Raw genomic sequence first — 24,596 nt, forward strand, 5'->3', positions numbered from 1 at the left:
GCAACTGTATAAGGGGCAAGTTTTTAGTTGTCCATTTATGGAGCACAAGTTTTACACACTTCTGGAGCAGGTCGGACTCTACCAAGAGACACAATCACTGCACCACAAAAGCCCTCAAAAAATCAGCTCCAATATGTTTCAATGTATATTAGCTACCCTCTATTATTTCTGGAACATGTCCTGGTTCATTCTTAAAAGGTCTATCATCAACAACATTGTCAAAGTGCCAACAGTTTGAGGTTCTGAAATCCCTCTATTTCCAAAGGTGCTGAGATTTGGTCCAACTCACATTGGCATCTTCTGCTACTTTATCCATCTGTTACATAAAAGTCAGTCTGACTGTGCACGACATGGCAGCTGTAACTAAACCAGTCCTCACTTAGTATCTGCCTTTGCCCATTAGGGGTGACTAGACAGCAATCCCCCAACCCTCCCCTCAGCACTGAGCTTAAATCGCATTAGACCCACAAATTCTGGTCTATATGAAGTTACAAAATTAACTGTACCAGAGGAGCACTTACTAATCTCTCCCCAGGCTCACGGAATGTCGCAGCGGATTAGAAAGCAAGAAACTGCCTCCTTGGGAAAAGCAGACACACTCCAATAACTCCCCCTCACTTCTATCCAATTGTTTTACTGTTGGACTGCAACTGACAGAAGAGTCAGAAAATGGGATTGCTGCTAGGCACTGCTTTACCCAGCGAAGCATAAACCTCCAGTAATATTTCTTTTAAGAATCATTTCTTTCCAAAATCTGAGTAGATTTATATAGCTGGTGAGTGTACTGGTGATGTACAACCTCACTGACACTAAATCTTTCAGTTGCATTTCATCACCCATACAAATCAGCCAATGCTCTACACTCTGTAGTCAATTATTTTCACTCTCATTGCTTAAACACAGTACCAGTCAGGGTCAGGGCGATGGGTCAGTGAGGACAAGGATGATGGGTCAGAGTGATGAGTTAGAGATGGGCACCAACAGAGGGCCATCCACCTCTGGAAGTGCTGTGGTCAAAGGTGTAGGTAAAAGAAGATGGTGTACCTTAAGATGGAGTTGCATTCCGAAGGATTTGAAAAGTTAAACACAATGTGTCTGTAGCCATTAGGCTACCTTTGAGGGGGAAATCCCAAGAGACTTCAATGGCTGTAGTGCAGCCTCAATGAATAGCTAGTGAAAAATTCCAGTCACCGCCTGCATGGTGGCCTCAGTAAGTTCTTCAAGAGGTATAAATGGCTACCTATTATTTGCACTGATCTGGCCATCACCACCCCTAAACCCCCAGACACATCAGTCTCTTTGCAAATGGCCTATGGCAATAACAAACCAGAAAACCAGCACACTGGTTAATAGAGGAAACAATAGCCTGACTGCCCCAAGTCAGAGACTGAAAAATGTCTAGATATATCTCTCCCTATCTAGTTCCTGTCCATGTTTCTTTTGCTGTATCCTCTTCTCACTCTGTTCAACCTCTTCGGTCCCCCTTTCTGTCTCCACCTCTTACTCTTTGTCACCTGCTAACCCACTCTCCATCTCTCAAAGTCAGAGTTTTTACATCACAGAGAGACACCCTTTGGCCCATCGTGTCCACATTGGTCATTAATCATCCACCCATTCTAATCTCATTTCCCAGCATTAGGCTTGTAGTCTTGTATGCTTTTTGTTACTTGTATTCCTTCCTTCCTATGCCTCATTCTCAGTGCCAGTGCCATTGCCAGGATTTCACCAGTAATGAAGGACCTTATCCCCCCTGGAGGTCACAGGGCAGATATGGGAAGGGCAAATATTTGGGCAGGTTGGTATTAGCAAAATAATAAACCATTCCCCCTCTCACTCTCCGTTGCTCATTCTTTCTCCTCCATTTACCCCCTCCCAGTTGTTGCTTCTCCTGTTCACCAACTCTTCCTTCCTTCCTGCCCCACTCAAAGTATCTCTTGCTCCCTCATTCACCTCCCCAGTCTTGCTGCCTCTCACCAAGGCTGTTGCTCATTGCAGTTCAAGTCCAATGATAACCTTCTCAACCTGTCCCCAATTAGGGCTCTTAAGTGATCATTAACAGCAACTTGATGGCCTCAACACTCCTGCAGCCTAATTCCCTACTGTTCCAAAAGGCGAGGAAAATGTCTACTTCTCCAAAGGGAAGCTAGGCCAGCCTGCCTGCACAAAGCAGGGGGCAATGGAGTTACTTCATTTACCACACAGTCTAGGGGCAGGAGTTTGGCTGTTGAAAGCAAGCCCTTTGCAGCAATACCCCTGACACCCCTCCTTATCACCATGATATCCCCCAAAAAATGTTAGCTTGTCCCCAGCACAGTTCCTCATGGCTGCACAATCCCCAACACCACTCTCCAGTTCCCAATGGTTGCTGGCTTCTGACTAGCCAGTACCTTCATGCAGGACTGAATTTCAGTGTCAAATTTCCCTATTGGCCAAGAAACTCATGGATAGCACTCAAGTTGCTAATTGAACTTTGATCCAGTGGGGTTCTTGCTGGGGGACCAGAGGGATGAGTAAGTTAGCTGCCCCCTGGAGACACCCACACCCCACATTTAGTGCAGAGGGCACTAAATCTAGCCCATTGTTTTACACAGTAATGAGGATAGCAGCTACAGAAAACCTAAAACTGAATTCAGAGTGTTTTAAATTATTTGAAAAAGGCATGAGAAATATCTCCATTTTATAGTTGATCTTTTTTGTTCAGACACTTTCTTGGTGATGTGCTAATATATACTCCACATTGCTTTGCAGTTATCTTTATATTCTCCCTTTCTACCTCACTTAACTTCTACTACACACATTCTGACTGCTGCCTGGTTATTTATACAAATGACACTACATCATATACAAAATAAACAGATCAGGCAGGAATTCAATTCAGTATGTTCACCAACATTAATAAAGTGCATTCATGACGCACTTTAGATGACAGGCTGCTGCTTTGCTCCCAGCTATTTGTTATCCTATATTTAGAGACCCACTGCATTTATAGTAGACAAACGTTCATTGGAAGTGTCTGTATGATAATTGTTTTTGCCTCTGGGCTGAGTCTCTCAGTCCAGATATTTCATGGATGACATTTACCATAATTTATCTGTTGAAAATGCAAAGTCATAAACGTCCTTACAACGTGAGCTCATTCATTGATCAAGAATGGTCCCTGGTCTAATGACTGCATTGTGAAAAGTATCTTAGAGGCCACAGTTGCCCCTGAATTATCTCACATCAAGTTCTGTTCACCTACATTAGCTCTGACTCCCTTGTACGACCAGTTTAAAGTTCTCATCTTAATTAAATTTTCTCTTGCTTCATTCTTCCCTATCTCAGGTGTCTTGTGCTCCACAGCCTTGAACCTGGCATTCCTCTAACTAACCTTGACTCTTGCCTTCAACACATTGTTTAATCCCAGAACCTGGGACCAATCATATAACGTTCTCCTAACACTTTACCTGTAAGGCAAGCAAGACAATGAGAATAGGCTTGAAACAGAACAAATCTCCCAGTATCACAAGAGATGGCAACAGAGTCATCATTGACCAGAGCTGATCTGAGCCAGCAATATCATTACTGCAGCTACATGAACAGGTCACAGGCTAGGAATTTCGCAGTGAGTTGTTCACCACCTGTGTTCCCAAAGTCTCTCCACTTTCTACAAGGCACAAGTCTTGATGGAATACTTCCCATTTTCTTAAATGAGTGCAGTTTCAACCACACTCAGGAAGTTTGATCCAATCCACGATAAAACGTCCCATATGACTGGCACCACATCCATCACCTGCAACACTTAGTCCCTTGATCACTGACAATGGCGTAGCAGTGTGTATCCTCTACAGGATGCACTGCAGCAACTTGCCAAGACCCCTTCAATAATCACCATCTTCAGTGGGAACTATATCACTGTTCCTAGTTCAAAATCCTGGAAAGGGCAACTGGGGATGGGGAATGAATGCTAGGCTAGCCAGCAACTCCCATCTCCTGTGAATGAATAAGCAGCATGTGCATCCTCATCCAGGTGAATCAATGACTGATATTAAATGATTGATTTCTTTTTGTTCTATTGATATTTTAAGGGCATTAATCAGCAAGAAATAATGCCACATATTATATAATGCAGAGATAAAGCAGGGCAGTGGCAATTGTAGGAAGCATTTCTTGAATACTGGGATGTAGCAGTAGATTAGAGACAGACAAATCTGGTGGAAATTCAAAATGGGAGCCAAGTGACACAGGTAACTATGGATCTAGTAGCTGCACATTAATTCTACAAAAAAAAAGTACAATTAATTAGAATCATAGAAACCCTACAGTGTGGAAGCAAGCCATTCAAGCCCATCGAGTAAACAGCCCCTCCAATTAGCATTTGCCCAAACACATCCCTCTAATCTATCCCTGTAACCCTGCATTTACCATGGCTAATCCACCTAGCCTGCACATCCCTGGACACTATGGGCAATTTAGGAGAGGTCATGCCTGACAAATCTGTTAGAATTCTTTGAGGTAACAAGCAGGTTAGGCCAAGGAGAGCCAATGGATGTTATTTATCTGGACTGCCTGATGCCTTTGATAAGGTGCCACACAGGAGGCTGCTGAATAAGATTAAGGGCCCATGGTATTAGAGGCCATGTACTAGCATGGATAGAAGATTGGCTGTCTGGCAAAACACACAGTGAGAATAAAAGGGGTCTTCTCAGGATGGAAGCCAGTAACTAGTGGTGTTCCACAAGGTTCGGTGGTAGGACCACAACTTTTCACTTTTTACATTAATGACCTGGATGAAGGAACTGAGGGCATTCTGGCTAAGTTTGCAGATGATGCAAAGATAGGTGGAGGGACAGGTAGTATTGAGGAGGCAGGGAGGCTGCAGAATGATTTTTACAGGTAGGGAGAGTGGGCATAAAAGTGGCAGATGGAATACAATGTGGGAAAGTGTGAGGTCATGCATTTTGGTAGGAAAAAGAGGGGCATGGACTGTTTTCTAAACAAGGAGACAATTCAGAAATAGGAAGACTTGGGAGTTCTAGTCCAGGTTTCTCATCAGGTAAACGTACAGGTTTAGTCAACGGTGAGGAAGGCAAATACAATGCTGACATTCATCTCAAGAGGACTAGAATATAAAAGCAGGGAAGCACTTCTGAGGCTTTATAAGGCGTTGGTCAGACCACATTTAGAGTACGGAAAGCAATTTTGAGCCTCATACTTCAGGAAAGATGTACTGGCTATGGAGCAGGTCCAGAGAAGGTTCATGAGAATGATCTCAGGAATGAAAGGCTTAACATATGAGGAACACTTGAGGGCTCTGGGACTATATTCAATGGAGTTTAGAAGGATATGGGTGGGTGGGGGGGTGGAAAAGAGATCTGATTGAAGCTTACAGAATACTGAACAGCCTGGACAAAGTGGACATTGGGAAGGTATTCCATTGGCAGGAGAGATGAGGACCCAAGGGGCACAGCCTGAGAGTCAAGGGAATACTTTTAGAACAAGATAAGGAGAAACTTCTTTAGCCAGAGTGTCGCCAATCTGTGGAATTTATTGCCACAGAAGGCTGTGGAGGCCAGGTCATTGAGTATATTTAAAACAGAGACAGAAGTTCTTGATTGCCATGAGGTTCAGAGGTTACTGGGAAAAAGCAGGAAAATGGGGTTGAAAAACTTATAAGCCACGATTAAATGGTGGAGCAGACCTGATGGACCGAATGGCCTAATTTCTGCTCTTAAGTCTTATGGTCGGATTTAGCATGGCCGATCCACCAAACTGGCACATCTTTGGACTGTGGGAGGAAATCCACACAGGCACAGTGAGAAACTCCACAGTTACCAGAGGGTGGAATCAAACCTGGGTTCCTGGCACTGTGAAACATCATTGTTAAACACTGCACCACCCTTAAATTATCAGGAGGACAGTCAGAATGGTAACAAGATAGTATGCAGCAATCAGTATCAACCATCCCTAATCTGTAATTCCTAAACTACAGTAGAAAACAGTCCGACACAAAATGCTCCCGCAGCTCCATAAGACACCTGCCTGATACAAAGTCTACTAGCACATAGCTGGAGAGCAGCCCAAATACTTCTGCAAAAAATCATGGCTGGGCCTGGAGCAGCAAATCGGCAGCAACTGTAACCAGGAACTTCTCCACTGGATCCTAAGCAAACTCCTTCCAGTAAAAGACCACACAGTAAATTACCTGGTACACTGGGTTCTAAACAGACCCTCTGCAAAAATACACTAAACCGCAATCTACCTGCTCCACAGGGTCCTAGGAAGGATCACTTAACTGGAAGCAGTCACAATCCAATCCACCAGACCACCGGACCATTCAAATGTAAGAAGCCTGTGAGGAAGTGGGGTAAGAGCTTAAAAATATGTTGCTGGAAAAGCGCAGCAGGTCAGGCAGCATTAAAGGAGAAGGAGAATCGACGTTTCGGGCACAAGTCCTTCTTCAGGAATGAGGTAAGCTTGCCGGCCTGCTAGTAAGACCGAGACTACACTGCCTTCAGAGCAGGACACCCACTCAAAACATAAGGATGGTCAATGGTCATGAAGTGCTTTGAAAGGCTGGTTATGGTATTAATCAATTCCAGCCTCCCCACTACTCTTGATCCACTCCAATTTGCTTAACAGATCCATGTCGGATGCCACATCACTTGCTCTTTACTCCTCCCTAGAACATCTTGACATCAAGAACAGCTACGCAAGAATCCTACTCATTGAAGGCTGAACTGTAGTCAACACTATTATCCCCTCAAGACCGATTACTAAACCTAGTGATCTTGGACTAAGACCCACTCTCTGCAACTGGATCCTCAATTTCCTGACCCACAGGCCACAATCAGTGAAGATTGGGGACAATATTTCATCCTCACTAATACTCAACACTGGAGCCCCCCCAGGGGTGCGTACTCAGCACCCCACTGTACTCACTGTATACCCATGACACGTCACCAAATAACAAATAACGTTGCCATTTACAAGTTCACTGATGACACCACCATAGTTGGTCAAATCTCAGATAGCGATGAAACAGACTAAGACAGGAGGTGGAAGACCTGGAAAAATGGTGCACTGAGAACAACCTAGCGCTCAATGCTGGCAAAACCAAGGAAATTATTGACTTTCGGCAGGATGCTTTCCAACACATTAACTGAACAGAGGCAGAACGAGTGAAGAGTGTCAAGCTCCTGGGCATGGTCATCAACAAGAAGCTTTCTTGGACTCATGTGGGCGCACTGGTTACAAAGGCCCAACAATGTCTCTTCTCCCTCAGGCAGCTGAGGAAATTTTGCATGACTGCGAATACCCTTGCCAACTTTTATAGGTGTGCTATCGAGAGCATTCTAGTCTGGATGTATCACCACCTGGTATGGCAACTGTACCATTCAAGATCGGAGATGGTTACACAGAGTGGTAACTCGGCCTGGACAATCACAAAGGCCAACCTCCCATCTACAGAGCCCGCTGTCAAGGAAAGGCCACCAGCATTCTCAAAGATCATCCCATCCTGGCAATGCTTTTCTACAACCTCTACCATCAGGGAGAAGATGCAGAAGCCTGAACACACACACACAGGCCAGTTTTGTAACAGTTTCTACTCTACTGTTGTTAGAATACTGAATGTACTCTCAAACTCTTGACATTCGCCTATACCTGTGTTCTTGCCACTGTTTACCTATTAACTCTGTCTTGCACGCAGTACAGGCAGATCAAAGCTTGCCTTGGTATATGTGACAATAAATTCAATTCAATTCAAAACAACGGATAAATGTTGAGATGTGCCACCGGGAGCATTTGCTGCCATCCAACCTCTTGTAATATTAGTCTCATGTGGAGTGCTGAAGGATTCACCATGAACTAGACGTTGACAAAAGAGGTCATTCTCAGTAACAACAAGATAACTAGATAGTAAAGAGCTAACAGGTTACATTAGCTGAAAACTGGTTAACTATACCAACGAAGTAATAGACAGTTACCTCCTAAGAGATTCTATGCTACGATTATAGTCTGTTGAACTGACTTTAACACACAGCAAATTAGAACTACTCAGAACTAACTAGATTATCCCAAGTTAAAAATCACAACACCAGGTTATAGTCCAACAGGTTTAATTGGAAGCACACTAGCTTTCGGAGCGACACTCCATCAGGTGATTGTGGAGGGCTCGATCGTAACACAGAATTTATAGCAAAAATTTATAGACCATTGCTTATAGCATCTCCAAATCATTAGATTATCCCATTCATTCATAATTCAGTATGCAGAGCTACTCCAGAGCCTTGGAGTTAAGCCTTTCAGGCCAAGGGAGCAGGGACTTGCCCCTCACTCAAGGTGACAGAGTTAAACCTACACTAAATCAAATTCATACTGAGCTGAGATTGCATGCTGGAGCATGCTATTGACATGTTATGTCTGTGTGGTCCATTTTACCTCACTTGGGCTACACAGGAAACTCAAATTACTTAGATAAAAACAAAGATCGGGGGGGGGGGGGGGGGGGGGGGTGGAAATCAGAAACAAAAACAGAAATTGCTGGAAAGGCTCTGCAGTCCTGGCAGCATCTGTGGAGAGAAATCAGAGTTAGCATTTCGGGTCGAGTGACCCTTCCTCAGAACAATTTTCTTAGGATTGTCAGAACATTTCTATTTTGAGCATACAGAAAGGCAGAATCTGGAAACTGACAAGACAGAATATTCTGTTGCTACAATTTTCATGTATTGTACACATTGAAATAGTCACCATCTTCTCACCTCATTAAAATCGCCAACCCTGGGAATGTGATTCTTCCTGGTCTTGCCAAGGACTTTGCCAGAGTTCGAAATCACTACCGCAGTGTTCCACAGCGTGTCCCCATGAAACTCATCTCGCTCTAAGATTGGTGACACTATGACCAGGTTATATTTTCTTGCAAGCTGTAGGAGGCAGGGAACAGGGCATAGAGGAAGATAGACAAGGAAGAACAAAAAAACAAGAATATGCTGAATAAGACTGATGAAAGGTTATATCGACCTTGTTTGTACCTCTTGGCTTTTGGCCAAAAGCTGAAAAGAGGCACAGATTTTGAAACCATTCCCCATCTGTCTTATTTGATCTACTATAATCTTGATAATGACAATGTTTGTAACAGACAGTACTAGATATGATTCCGTCCTCCCATTGAGTAGGACACTGAGACTGCACTGTGATCATGGTCCATGCACAATTATCAGTCTCAGCTCTGTTGACAGGATGTGTGGGTGTTGCTGGCTAGACCATCGCTTATTTATCGCTCATCCCGACAAGGTGAGCTGCCTTTCTTGAACTGCTGCAGTCTGTGTGGATTATAGACTTTTGTAGCAGCTTGATACCACCGAGTGCAGTCATGCTGTGCCATTTCAAAGGACAATTGAGAGACAATCACATTGCTATGAGCATGTAGGCCAGATTAGGTGAGGACAGCAGATTCCCTTCCCTGAAGGACACATGAACTAGATGGGATACTATAATATTCCCATGGTTTCAGTCACCATTAGAGACTAGCTTTTTATTCCAGATTTATTTGCACCTAGCTTTTGTTTTCACGCTCTTAACATTTCAACTCCCAATTTACTTTCTTATAAGAAACATAATAAAAGAGAGGTTACAATAAAAACCTGTGGCCTGCCTTTTGCCAAATAAATTGTTTTGTTCTTAAGGCGGCACGGGATACAGAGAAATCTGGCTGTCTGGATACAGAATTGGCTATCCCATATAAGACAGAGGGTGGTGGCAGATGGTGGTGGTATTTAGCCTGGAACTTGGTGATCTGTGGTGTTCTGGACGATCTGTTCTGGGATCTCTGCTCTTTGTGATTTTTATAAATGATTTGGATGAGGAAGAGGAAGTGTGGGTTAGTAAGTTTGCCAATGTCACAAAGGTTGGTGGTGTTGTGGATAGTGTTGAGGGCTGTTGTAGGTTGCAACAGGAATTGTTGCAATTGGGCTAAGAAGTGGCAGGTAGAGTTCAACCTGGAAAAGGGTGAAATGATTCACTTTGGTAGGTCAAATTTGAATGCAGAATACAAGGTTAAAGACAGGATTGTTGGCAGTATCAAGGAACAGAGGGATTGTGGGGTCCAGGTCCATAGATCCCTCAAAGTTGCCACCAAAGTTCGTAGGGTGTTAAGTTATGGTGCGTTGGCTTTCATAAGCAGGGGGATTGAGTTTAAGAGCCACAGCTCTAAAGCCCTGGTTAGACCACATTTGGAATATTGTGTTCAGTTCTAGTTGCATTATAGGAAAGATGCGGAAGCTTTAGAGCAGGTGCAGAGGAGATTTACCAGGATGCTGACTGGACTGGAGGGCAGGTGTTATGAAGAAAGGATGAAGGAGCCAGGATTTTTCTCATTGGAGCAAAGGAGGATGAGAGGTGACTAGATAGAGAGTGGGAGGGAGGGAGTGGGGCAGGAAGCATTGAGTGGAAGAGTTGGTGACAACAAATAGAGTGTCAATGGGGAAGAAAGAATGAGAGATGGAGAGAAGGAGAGAGAGAAGAGGAGGTGAAAGAGGGAGAGGACATGAGGTAGGGGAAGGGCGAAGGGCGAAGGAGATTGAAGTGGCAAAGTTTATTGTTAAATCAAGCCTGAGAATGCTCAGTTACTGTGTTGAAATGAAATCAGAAGTGTGACCATTCTGGGAATGTCCCTAATGTGAAAGCACAATTTAAAATATGCTTTAAATGGGAATGACCTGAACTTAAAGTTTAAATTCCTTAGTTGTCATTGTGGGATCTGATCTCGTGTTGTTGATCATTAGCCTAGACCAAGGGAGGAGTAGTCCAGTAGCATGACAATATCACTGGTGCTGCAAGATAGTAAAGGCTCCTCGCCAATGTTGCAATATCTAAGATTTGGGAGTTGTTTCTTTATACATGGACACCTACCACAGTTCTACCCTCATGATTTATCACAGAGGTAAGGTTATGGGCTTTTCACCTTCAGCAAGAAATTTGTACCTAATGTGGTGATACTTGGGTTAGCTCCCATTTCATAAGATTCAATAGTTGGATTCAATAGATGTTTGCGACAGCTACTGAAGTCGACAAATTACAATTAAAGGCACTGCCCTGTCTGGGCTAGTACTGAGTAATTTGGTTAACAAACTGTTGCATGCTTTCTCAGTGTGTCATGTTGCAAGTATCCCCAGTAAGATTGAACCGGAGATCTTTATACCATCAGGACACATGGCATGATGAGATAACATCTTGAGCATATATAAGGACATACCAGTTGTAGGACATAACCCAATAAACTGACACCTCTCAAAAATATAGAAGAACAAGTCTCCAACACCACTCTGCATTTTTCTTAGAGAAGATTATCAGATCAGTGAGTGGGTAACCAGGAAAGCAAATTTGTCAGTCACTAATAAAAGGCACCATTAACTTTAAGTCAATATAAACCAATAGATGTCAGGTCACTCTCAGGGCAAGTGTCAGTATGTGTCAAATCACTATATAGGATTTTATGATCTTCTTCCTCTTTCAGAGATAACCACTACCTTGAGTTGTTGGTATACCCAAATCCAACAGCCGATGTGTCTGGATTATCTGCATTTACCTAAATGTTCTACATGCTTTAAATTGTCAGAGGTTGCTGGAAAAGCTCAGCACGTCTGGCAACATCTGTGAAGGGAAATCAGAGTTAATCTTTCAGAACTAAGTGACCCTTCCTCAGACTGCCGGAGCCAAAACGTTTATTCTGACTTCTCTTCATAGATGCTACCAGACTTGCTCAGCTTTTCCAGCAACTTCTGTTTTTGTTTCTGATTTACGGCATGCACAGTTCTTTCGGTTTTTCTTTAAACTGTCAACTTTGCTCGAGAACAAACCCTGCAAATGCAGTTTTCTTTTATATCTTTGAAGGTTGAATATTGCTGAGACATTGCTTTCAATATCTTTGCCTACATCTAAGAGAGCTAACACAGGGCTGAGTGCCTGTTGACCTGGATTCCTAGCAAGAATTAGCAGCTTCAGGAAGGAGGAAAAACCCTTCTGCCAAACTGTTATTTACTCAGCTTCATCAGCTAAATCAGTAAACTCGTGACATTATACAAGTTGAAACCTGCATTTCAGGATGATTTACAGAATCAATAAAGTCAACATTTTCCAAATCAACAACATCCCTCACAATAAAAACTTCTTACCATTGTTTGCAGAGTCAAATGGTTAACAAAAATTTCTGTTTATATCTCAAGATGTAGAGCTGGAGGGATGAGGCCATGGGAAAATTTGAAAACAAGGAAAAGAATTTTTAAAATCAAGATATCGATTGACCGAGAATCAATGTCAATGAGCACTGGGGTGAGAGAAGAATGGGATTTGGTGCAACTTGAGACCTAGACTGCAGAGATTTGCATCAAAGTTTGGGAGAAGATTTGTAGATCGGGTGCTCGTTGTTGTGGTTCTGTTCGCCGAGCTAGGAATTTCTCTTGCAAACGTTTCGTCCCCTGTCTAGGTGACATCCTCAGTGCTTGGGAGCCTCCTGTGAAGCGCTTCTGTGCTGTTTCCTCCGGCATTTATAGTGGCCTGTTTCTGCCGCTTCCGGTTGTCAGTTCGAGCTGTCCGCTGTAGTGGCCGGTATATTGGGTCCAGGTCGATGTGTTTGTTGATAGAGTCTGTGGATGAGTGCCATGCCTCTAGGAATTCCCTGGCTGTTCTCTGTTTGGCTTGCCCTATAGGGTTGTCCCAGTCGAATTCATGTTGCTTGTCGTCTGTGTGTGGGGCTACTAAGGATAGCTGGTCGTGTCGTTTCGTGGCTAGTTGGTGTTCGTGTATACGGATCGTTAGCTGTCTTCCTGTTTGTCCGATGTAGTGTTTTGTGCAGTCCTTGCATGGGATTTTGTACACTACATTAGTTTTGCTCATGTTGGGTATCGGGTCCTTCGTTCTGGTGAGTTGTTGTTGTCTGATATTTGCATTAGCTTAAATTGGAACATGGGAAAGCAGACTGGGAGTGGGTTGGAATAGTACAGACTGGAGGTGATAGTTAAAGGTTTGAGTAGTGGGTGAGCCAGGACAGGTGAACTGGGGGCATTATTACAATGTTAATGTGCATGCACACCCCAGAACTGCAGTGGTTCCAGAAGCCAGCTGATCCCTACCCTTCTCTAGAGTAATTAGGGATGGGAATTCAAGTCAGCCTCAAAGTTACACTCTTAAACAGGGGACTTTTTGGAGGACAATTCATGGACTAGATCGACTGGCAAGTGGAAGCTACAATAATGTTATAACTGGTGCACTGGATACACAATTTTAATGAGAACAAATAAAGAAAGTTACATAGCTATCCATACGAGGCAACATCCTGGTGAACCTCCTCTGCAGCCTCTCCAAAGCATCCACATCATTTTGGTAATGTGGCGACCACAACCGTACACAATATTCCAAATGTAGCTGAACCAAAGTCTGATACAACTGTATAATGACCTGCCAACTCTTGTACTCAATACCCCGTCTGATGAAGGAAAGCATGCCATATGTTGTTCCTCTTTTCAAGATGGGTCATAGGGAAGTCCCTGGCAATTACAGACCAGTCAATCTTACATCTTTGGCCAAGGTTTTGGAAAGAATTGAGGGATAGGATTTATGACTATTCAGGAAAGCATAGCGTGATTAAAGGCAGACAGCATGGCTTTGTGAGGAGCAAGTCATGCCTCACAAATCTTACTGAGTTCTTTGAGGAAGTGACAAGACAGGTCAACGAAGGTCGAGCAGTGGATGTGGTGTATATGGACTTCAGCAAGGCATTTGATGAGGTTCCCCACGGTAGGCTTATTCATAAAGTCAGGAGGTATGGGATACAGGGAGATCTGGCTGTCTGGATTCAGAATTGGTTGGCTGACAGAAGGCAGAAAGTGGTTGTAGATGGTTCTGCTTGGAGGTCAGTATTGAGTGGGGTCCCGCAGGGCTCTATTCTTGGGCCTCTGCTCTTTGTAGTTTTTATAAATGACTTGGATGAGGAGGTCGAGGGGTGGGTTAGCAAATTTGCAGATGACACAAAAGTTGGAGGAATCATTGATAGTATCGAGGGCTATTGCAGGCTGCAGCGTGACAGACAGGATGCAGAGCTGGGCTGAGAATTGGCAGATGGAGTTCAACCTGGATAAATGCAAAATGATGCATTTTAGAAGGTCGAACTCAAATGCTGAATATATGATTAAAGACAGGATTCTTGGCAATGCTGAGGAACAGAGGGATCATGGTGTTCAAATGCATAGATCCCTCAAAGTTGCCACCCAAGTGGATAGGTTTGTTAAGAAAGCAAATGGTATTTTGGCTTTCACTAACAGGGCGGGAATCGAGTCTAAGAGCCACAAGGTTTTGCTACAGCTCTACAAGTCCCTGGTGAGACCACATTTGGAATATGGTGTCCAGTTCTGGTCGCCCTACTATAGGAAAGAGAGAGACTGGAGAGGGTGCAAAGAAGGTTTACTAGGATGTTGCCTGGACTGGAGGGCTTGCCTTATGAAGAGAGGTTGACTAAGTATGGACTTTTCTCTCTGGAGAGGAGGAGGAAGAGGGGTGACCTGATCAAGGTATACAAGATGATGAGAGGAATGGATAGAGTCAATAGCCAGAGACTTTTCCCCAGGGCAGGATTGACTGGCACAAGTGGTCATAGTTCTAAGATATTAGGAGAAAGATATAGAGGGGACATCAGAGGTAAGTTCTTTACGCAGAGAGTTGTGAATGCATGGAATGCATTGCCAGCAGTGGTGGTGGAAGCAGAGGCATTAGGGACATTTAAGTGACTGCTGGACATACACATAGATAGCAGTGAATTGAGGGGTGCATAGGTTAAAGTTACTTTATTTTACATTAGGATTAATCCTCGGCACAACATCGTGGGCCAAAATAATGTCAGTGTGAAATATGGAAACTGTATGGAAACAACGTGTCTTTCCAACACAAGGATCAAAAAATTGTCTGACTAACTGTGAAATACACAGATATATGGCTTTTGTTTATCTACCAACTGCCTTCTCACTTCTGTTTGCTCTCCCTGAAGATGCTGAATCTTGATCCCAAAGGCTTTCTCCTGGGTGTCCATCAGTGAACCTAGACAATAAGTTACAGGACTGTGACTGTCGTGTACATATCAAAAAAGTGAGGATTGCAGATGCTGGAGATCAGAGTCAAAAAGCATGGTTTTGGAAAAGCACAACAAGTCAGGAAGCATTGAGGAGCAGGAGAGTCAATATTTCAGGCATAAGCCCTTCATCAGGAATGGAGTACATACACTGACTTCACCTGGCTGTTAAAAGCTGATTCTTGCTCAGGTGACTGTTGCTGGCATTCATTGTCTACTGCCAATTGCTGTGTACAGCTGAGTGGTTTGTTAGGCAACTTCAGACTCTAGTCTGTTGATATGACACTGGACTGATCATGGTTCAGACATATACAGATACATATGGGTACAGACAGCAGGTTTCCACATTTTTCTGAAAGACATTCATAATTTATTTGGGTTTCTATAACAATCTGATTATTCCATGCTCACCATCACCACTGGGATCTTTGTCAAAGTGAATTCAATGTGAAAGTCGCAAGATTCAAGAGGGCATTGGATGATTGTTTAGATAGAAATAGTGTGGAGGGTATGGGAAGAAAGCAAGTGGTACGAGGTAATGATGCTCATTTGAAGAGTCAAAGACATGATGGGCTAAAAGACCTCCTGTGCCATAATAATTGTGATACCGTTGTATGGATTGTTCGATACAAGCTCATGTTCTACAGTTGTTTCTGACTTTTGGCATTTTCTGTTTAGGTTTAATGAAAGCAAGTGTTGCTAAGATTTATAGCTCAGGTTGAGGTTCTGGATGTAGGCTTGCTCGATGAGCTGAAGATTCATTTTCAGATGTTTTGTCACCATACCAGGTAACATCATCAGTGAGCATCTGGATGAAGCACTCGTAGCATAGCTCAATTTCTATTTCTGTCTTTAGGTTTCTTTGGGTTGGTGATGTCATTCTCTATGGTGACACCATTCCCTGTTTGAACAGATACGAATGAGAATTCCTCGAAGCATGGCATTCCAACTGGAACTCTATCAACAAACACATTGACTTGGATCCCATTTACCACCTCCTGAGAAAAAGATCAGGAAATGACATCAACCCAAGGAAACCTAAACACAAAGAGAAAGCGGGCCTTACCACCAGTGCTTCATCCAGAGGCTCACTGATGATGCTACCTAGTATGGTGACAAAACATCTGAAAACAAACCTTCCAGCTCAACGAGCAAACCTACATTCATTTCATGAAAGAATTGCATCTTTAAACAGTTAAGAGAAAAAGGTCTTTACTGAGACTGAACAACTCATCAAATGGTTTACACAATTCAATGCCGAGAGAGATTGTGCAATTAGACCAATAAACTACACAAAAACAAATACTCAATGTCATTCGTACCTATAAAGTGCTTGAAGATTGATCCTGGTGTGAAGTAGAGGAGAGTTACTGGCGCCACAGACACCATATGCTCTGATCACCATATCATTTCTGTGCCAGTTAAAGATCTGATTACAAATCACATTTTCCAGATTTTGATTCACAGCCACTGGAGGTTGTACTAACACCAATGCATATCAAAATTCTGCTTAAATCTTACAACAGTTTCTGATTCAACCATCCTTCCAGTCAGTCAGTTCCAAACTCCCACCACCCCGAGTGAAAAGATTTATCTTCCACTCTATCAGCTTTATACCCCCTTATCTTAAATAAATACTCCCTTGTTATTGACCCATAAAACTAATGGAATATCGCAACATCAAGATGTGACAGACCACAATACAGAAGTAAAAAAAACTGTTGTACTGATTACACTGCAATGCCTCAAATTTCTGCTCCCTTTCAATACTGCTCCATTCTGTTACAGGCTGGAGATGGTTTGCAAGATTGACTCAGGCTGAGCAAATCAGTATGTCAGCCTCACATCACAGAGGATTATCTCAATGTTCCAAGAAACACCCAGATTAGATTCCCTACAGTGTGGAAACAGGCCCTTTGGCCCAACAAGTCCACATTGACCTTCTGAAGAGTAACCCACCCAGACCCATTTCCCTCTAACTAATGCACCTTACACTATGGGCAATTTAGTATGGCTAATTCACCTGACCTTTTATTGCTTATGGTTCCATCTTATCCTCTGTCAATTTAATGGTGCTAAAGATTCATAGATCATAGAATCCCTATAGTGTGGAAACAGGCCATTTGGCCCAACAAGGTCACACTGACCCTCTGAAGAGTATCCTATTCAAACCCACTTCCCCACCCCTCTTACTCTACACTTGCCCTGACTAATCCACCTAGCCTACACATCCCTAACACTATGGGCAATTTAGCCTGGCTAATCCACCTAACCCGCACATCTTTCGACTGTGGGAGGAAACCCATGCAGACATGGGGAGAATGTGCAAACTCCACACAATGGTTCGAGGCTGGAATCGAACCTGGGACCCTGGCACTGAGAGGCAGCAGGAAAAAAAAAAGTCTGTAAATTATTTTCATCATGCTAAGAACACTGGGGTTTGTGGGATGTGCAATTAAAAGTTAGTGGAGGCACAAAGTCATTTATCTCATTTTTCCCAAGTATCTGTCAAAGTAACAGTACATTCACAAAATCATAGTTTAAGATTTACAGTATTTATAATTCCCTCTTAGGAAAGGTATTATTCTCTCCCTATTACTGAATTCAATAAGATAAACTAAAACCAAATTGAGATGAAATGCTTGGAATCTAGTTAAACTGGAAGCTGCTTTTTCACCTCAATATTCAAAAACAAGGTCTCCATATTATGAGGAAGAGGGGTAAGCAATAGGAGAACAACAAAGTTGCAGGATGTTTGGCGGCAGCGGCAGGATGGGGTTGGTGGATGTGTGGGAGCTGGTCATATATGATATGATCATTTACTGGATTAGTGGTGCTGGAAGAGCACAGCAGTTCAGGCAGCATCCAACGAGCAGCGAAATCACACAATTCAGCCCCTTAAGCTTGCTCTGCAATTTAAATACATCATGGTACATCTGATTGTAACTTCAAATCCACATTCCATCCTACCTAATTAATTTTTACCCCTTGCTTACAGCGAATCAACTTCCGCCTTTAAAAATATACTGAATATATTTAAAAATATACACTGCTTCCTTATCCTTTTCAGGAAGTGTCCCCCAAAGAGGAAATTTTACATCAACACCTCGTCACCATTTCTCTATTCAGTAACCATAAGAACATGAGAAACAGAACCAGAAGTAGCCCATTCAGCCTGCTCTGCCATCCAATAAGATCAAGGCTGATTTGACTTTGGTCTTAACTCTATAATCCTGCCTGTTCCCCCAAAGACTTAGACCCCCCGGGCCAACAAAAATCTGTTTAACTTGGCATGCTATTGAAAGGATATTATTAAACTAAAGAGGGTTCAGAAAAGATTTACCAGGATGTAGTTGAGAAGAGAGGGTTTGAGATCTAAAAATAGATTGGAACGCCTTGGACCTTTTTTCGCTAGAGCTTAGGAAGTTCAGGATTGATCTAGAGGTTTACAAAAATAGTGAGGGACTTGGACAAGGTGAATAACAAGAATCTTTTCCTTAGGGTGGGAGGGTTCAAAACTAGATTGCATATTCTTTAAGGGAAATGGATTTTTTTTAAAGACAAAGTGTGGTCAGTGTGTGGAATGAACTGCCAGAGAAAGTGGTGGATGCAGCTACAGTTACAATGTTGAAAACACATTTGGGTAAGCTTATGAATAAGAAAGGGAAGGTTCGGAAGGATATGGGCCAAGTGCCAGCAGGTGGGACTAGTTTAGTTTGGCAACATGGTCAGTATGGACTGGTTGTACCAAAGGATACTTTTCCATGCTGTATGGCTCAGATTTATAATTTACTTAGGGAAGGCAACGGCCAAGTGATATTATTGCTAGACTATTAATCCAGCGGTTCAGGTAATGTTCTCGGAACCCAGATTTGAATCCTGCCCATGGGAATCTGGAATTAAGAATCATCGACAACCATGAAATCATTGATGATTGTTGGGAAAAGCCCATCTGGTTCACTAATGTCCTCACCTGGTCTGGCCTATACGGGACTCCAGACCCACAGCAGTGATTGATGCTCAAGTGCCCTCTGAAATGGCACAAGCTATTCAGCTGTACCAATCGCTACAAAGTCTCAAAGAAATGAAACTGAATGGATAACCTGACATCTGGGGGCTCGAGCCAAAATTGGGAGAGCTGTCTCACAGACAAGTCAAGGAACAGTCTGACATTTTCTGTAAGGTATGATTCAGACTATGTCCCAGACACCCTCATCACCATGCCTGGTTGCGTCCTATTCCACCAGGTCAGACCCAGTAGAGATTGTATGCCACTGTGCTACCGTCAGGAGGAAATTGCCCTGGGAGTCCTTAGTATTGATTCCAGACCATCACACAATCCTTGTTGAGAGAAAGTCCCGCCTTCATATTGAGAATAACCTCCACCGTGTTGTGCGCTAAATATGACAGACTTTGAATTGATCCAGCAACTCAAGCCTGGGCATCCAGGACATGCTGTGTGCCATTAACAGCAGCAGAATTGTACTCCAGCACAATCTGTAGCCTCATGGCCCAGCATATCCTATTTGCAACCATTACCAAGAAGCCCAGGGCTCAACTCTGGTTCAATGGACAGTGCAGAAGGGCAAATCAGGAGCAGCACCAGATGTACCCGATGATGAGGTGTCAACCTGATGAAGCTATTGAACAGGACTACTTGCATGCTAAACAGCTTAAGCAGCAAGTGATAGACAGGGCTATTGATCCCACAACCAATGAACCAGATTTAAGGTCTGCAGTCCTGCCACATCCTCGTATGAATGGTGGTGGACAATTAAGCAACCTCACTGGAGGAGGCAGCTCCATAAATACCCTATCCTCCATAATGGAAGAGCAACTGATAAGGTTGAAGGTTTTGTTGCAATCTTCAGCCAGAAGGATGATCCATCTCGGTCTACTCCAGTGGTCCCCAGCATTACAGATACCAGTCTTCAGCCAATTCGATTTACTCCACATGATATCAAGAAATGGTTGGGTACACAGGATCTTGCAATGACATTTCAGCAATAGTACTGAAGACTTGTGCTCCAGAACATGCTGCTCCATTAGCCAAGCTGTTCCAGTACAGTTACAACATTGGCATCTACTCGACAATGTGGAAAACTGCCCAATTATGTCCTATATATAAAAAGCAGAACATATCCAATCCGGCCAATTACTGCCCCATCAGTCTATTGTTGATCATCAGTAAAGTGATGGAAGTTGTCAGCAATAGTGCTATCAAGCAGCACCTGCTTAGCCGTAACCTGCTCAATGTCACCCTGTTCAGGTTCTGTCAGGACCACGCAGCTCTTGATCTCATTACAGCCTTGTTTCAAACATGGACAAAAGAGCTAAATTCTAGAGGTGAGATGAGAGCGACAGCTCTTGACATCAAGGTTGCATTTCACAATGTGGCATCAAGGACTCCTGGAAAAACTGGTTAGAGTGACACCTACTGTTGTTGGAGGTCACATCTCAGCTCCAGGATATCTCTGCAGGAGTTCTTCATGGTAATGTCCTAGGCCCAAGCATCTACAGCTACTTCATCAATGACCTACCCTCCATCATAAAGTCAGAAGTGAGGATGATTGTGCAATGTTCAGCACCATTCGCGATTCCTCAGATACCAAAAGCAGTCTAATGCAACAAGATCTGGACAATATCCAGGTTTGAGCTGACAAGTATCATTCATGCGATGCAAATGTCAAGCTGTGACCATCACCAATAAGAGACAGTCTAAACACTGCCCCATGACATTCAGTGGTGTAACCATCATTGAAACCCCCTCTACCAAGATCCTGAGAGTTAACATTGATCAGAAACTCAACTAACACATCTCCTGACTCCCCAGAGCCTGTCCATCATCTACAAGGCACAATTCAGGAGTGTGATGAAGTACTCCCCACGTCTGGATGACTGCAGCCCCAACACCACTCAGGAAGTTTTACACTATCCAAGACAAAGCAGCCCACTTGATTGGTATTATATCCGCAAGCATCCACTCCCGCCACCACTGACGCTAGTACCAGCAGTGTGTACTATCTACAAGATGCACTGCAGAAGTTCAAAGTTCTTCAGACCTATGACCACTTCCATCTAGAAGGCCAAGAGCAGATGTATGGGAACGCCACCACCTTCAAGTTCCCCTCCAAGCCATTCTGACTTGGAAATATATTGCCGTTCCTTCACTGTCACTGGGTCAAAATCCTGGAATGTCCTCTTTAATGGCATTGAGGGTCAACCCACAACAGGTTAACTGCTGCATTCCAAGGAGGCAGCTCACCATCACCTTCTTAAGGGCAACTAGGGACAGACAATAAATGCTGGCCAGCCAGCGACATCCACATCCCAAAGAAAACAATGATCTGCTTCACTCTAGAGAAGAGAGGATTCCATGGAAAACTACCATGAGACAGAAGTAATGCTTCTTCATCTCCATATCATATGGGAGCCCCCACTATGGTGGGGCTCTGTACCAGAGTTCTAGATTATTTGAAAAGAGAAAACATCCACTCAGCATCAACCCATCAAGCTCCTTCAGTATTTTATGTTTCAATAAGATCACTTCTCAATCATTGAAAGTCCAGTGGATACAGGTCCAATCTGCTCAACTGTTCTCCATATGACAAATCTTCCAAACTGCCACCAATTCTAGTATATGTCCCTCCTTAAGCAAAGTGACCAAAGCTAGGCACAGTACTTTATATGTCATCGCTCCATGCTCTGTACAGTTGATGCAAGACTTCCCTACTTTTACACTCAATCCCTCAACAATGGAGGCTAACATACTATTGGCCTTCTGAATCACTTGCTGTACCTACATGTGATTGGTTGCCTGAGAGGTAAATACAACAGTAGAAAGTTACAGGGTGAAGGAGGTCCATTCCGTAATGATCCCAACCTCCCCATCCCTCTAATATAGCTGAGGCTGGCTCAGGGATGTCACTGGGACATTTTAAAAATCACAGCCAGTGAAAGTTGGTGGCATATTGAGGACAAGAAGTCCAGTTAATGTAATTTTAAATAGTTTTTCATGATTTTCCATTGGCACAAAAGTGGTCACAGCTTTACTCCAGGACCCAGACTTTGAGCACCCTTACTCAAAACATGGATGCTGTCAATCTTCTGCCATTGACAACGCAAATGTTGAAGGCCATTTATATTGGTCCCTGGTGGTGGCACATGCACACGCGCTCTCACACTTACCCACTGACTTGCTCCCTGCATCAGTGGCATTATACACACTGGTTTCAGATAACTGTTCATGAAGGAAGGAGTCACTTTTAGAGCATGCTGAATATTCAACTCCTCTAGAATAATTCAAATACTGCTAATATTGTACTGAATCAGTACATCACAGCAATATTTAGCTTCTGTGTATTAATTAACATGCCCATGAAGCTGGCCAAGCAATCTTAACCTCAACACAAAAAACGTTTTCCTCATTTGAGGAAAGGTAGGAAACTGATTATTCGAGGCTCAATGGGCAAACTAGAAAATTGTGGATGCAATTCCTGTTCTATGGACTTGATCACAAAGGCCCAGTGCAGATCTGAGGGAGTATTACACTGTCAGAGGTCCCAATTCTATGATAAGACATTAAAATCTTGTTCACCACCACAGGAGGATGCAAATGATCTGGTGATGTTATTGCAAAGGTGAACAGGGTGTTCTACCCAATGACATGGCCGATATCAGTCATTAAAATTACCCAATATGGGAACTGCTCAGTTAGGCCATTGCCAGGTCTGGACACTGGGTACAAACACACAGTTGGTTTCAACTATAAAGTGATAATTGACCTCAGGGTCCCTAACTGAATTGACAAATTCATGGCTGCAGAAAGGGGCAAGGGAATTTCCCTCTCCTCATCACCACCATAGAGCTCCCAATCCAGTACCACTCAAAAACTGAGTGAGAACCTAGCCATGATGATATCCATGATTGAACGGCCTAGAATCAGTCCAGGACTGAGAAGTTAAACAATGAAAAAACACCAAATAAAAACCAAAAGAAGCGAGGATGTTGTAAATCAAACAACAAATTGCTGGAAAAGCTCAGCAGGTCTGGCAGTATCTGTGGAGAGAAATCAAAGCAGAGTGACCCTTCCTCAGGAAAAACATTCAGCGCTGCAAAAGGAGAGAGATGGGCCAAACATCAGTGTAAGGAAACTCCAGTGAAAGAATCAATTGGACTCCCCTCCCTGGCTATATATCACAGAGTCATAGAGATGTACAGCATGGAAACAGACCCTTCGGTCCAACCCGTCCATGCCGACCAGATATCCCAACCCAATCTAGTCCCACTTGCCAGCACCTGGCTCATATCCCTCCAAACCCTTCCTATTCATATACCCATCCAAATGCCTCTTAAATGTTGCAATTGTACCAGCCTCCACAACATCCTCTGGCAGCTCATTCCATACACGTACCACCCTCTGCGTGAAAAAGTTGCCCCTTAGGTCTCTTTTATATCTTGCGCCTCTCACCCTAAAACATATGCCCTCTAGTTCTGGACTCCCCGACCCCAGGGAAAAGACTTTGTCTATTTATCCTATCCATGCCCCTCATAATTTATTAAAACCCACAGATATTTCCAGAGAGGAGGATAGAAAGTTGGAGGTACTGTTTATACTGGACCTTTTCAATTCACTTGCAGCAACCCAAGTTCTAAAATTTTTATTCTCTGTTTAAAATTGTCTTTTCTCTCCAATTGGCTAAAGGAGTGGCATCAAATAATTTCCAATCAAAAAGTCAAATTGGGTAATAATATACTGAAGTGAGAAGATTAAAGAATATATTAAAAAAACACAAGAGAGTGCCCAGTGTAGCAAAGAGCAATTGTCACGTCAAGCAGCTGCAGTAGTGAATAAACCAGGCCATCAGGAATTCGCTGCACAGGGCTGAGGTGATGTGTGAAAAGCCCAGTCTGTGAGCTACGTGATAAGCTGCGCGTTCCATTGCAGCTGCCTTGCAGTCTCACCAAAGATTTATTCACTTTCCTTGCTCTCCATTATGCCATTTTTATAATCATATCAGAAACTTGGAAAACAGGAGGAAATTGATGGCACACAGGAAAATGATGTGTACTTCTGGAATAAATTTTTACCAGTCCAGCAGCAATATGATGTAAAATAGTTTCTCCTGCAGTTTACTCTCCTACAGCCCTTTGCACCCAGAAGTTACACTATACACAATAATGGTTGTATCATCAAACTGGACTAACAGTCTTTTTCTTAGGTCAAATATTTACAACTCTACAAAACATTGGGAGTTAGAATTCTACTTCCAGCTTCCTCAACTAGTCAGGGAAAGGTGGGTGGGGAGGCAGATAGGAAAACACATCCAATTCTGATTCTCAGCAAAGGGTTGAGTTATGTTGACTGAGGCGTTGAGGCTGCAGGAGTGCAGAAAGGGAGTAGTGACACAGAGGTTTCCCCAATTTCCTCCTTAAGCCTTCTGACTCCTGCATGAAGTTCATTTATGCAGACTAAGGGGTCATAAGAGGAAGAGTCCAT

General features: G+C 43.3%; 1 protein-coding gene across 1 annotated transcript in view; it reads right to left on the minus strand.

The window, feature by feature from the left end:
• The window catches only part of upb1 (ureidopropionase, beta), a 152,149-nt gene that overhangs the window by 45,279 nt on the left and 82,274 nt on the right, over window positions 1-24,596 (minus strand). The window contains exon 5 of the mRNA XM_072587006.1: window positions 8,742-8,903. Within this exon, the coding sequence (XP_072443107.1) occupies window positions 8,742-8,903 (162 nt within the window). The remainder of the gene's footprint in view (window positions 1-8,741; window positions 8,904-24,596) is intronic.

Source organism: Chiloscyllium punctatum, chromosome 17, assembly GCF_047496795.1.
Source record: "Chiloscyllium punctatum isolate Juve2018m chromosome 17, sChiPun1.3, whole genome shotgun sequence".
Taxonomy (NCBI): Eukaryota; Metazoa; Chordata; class Chondrichthyes; order Orectolobiformes; family Hemiscylliidae; genus Chiloscyllium; species Chiloscyllium punctatum.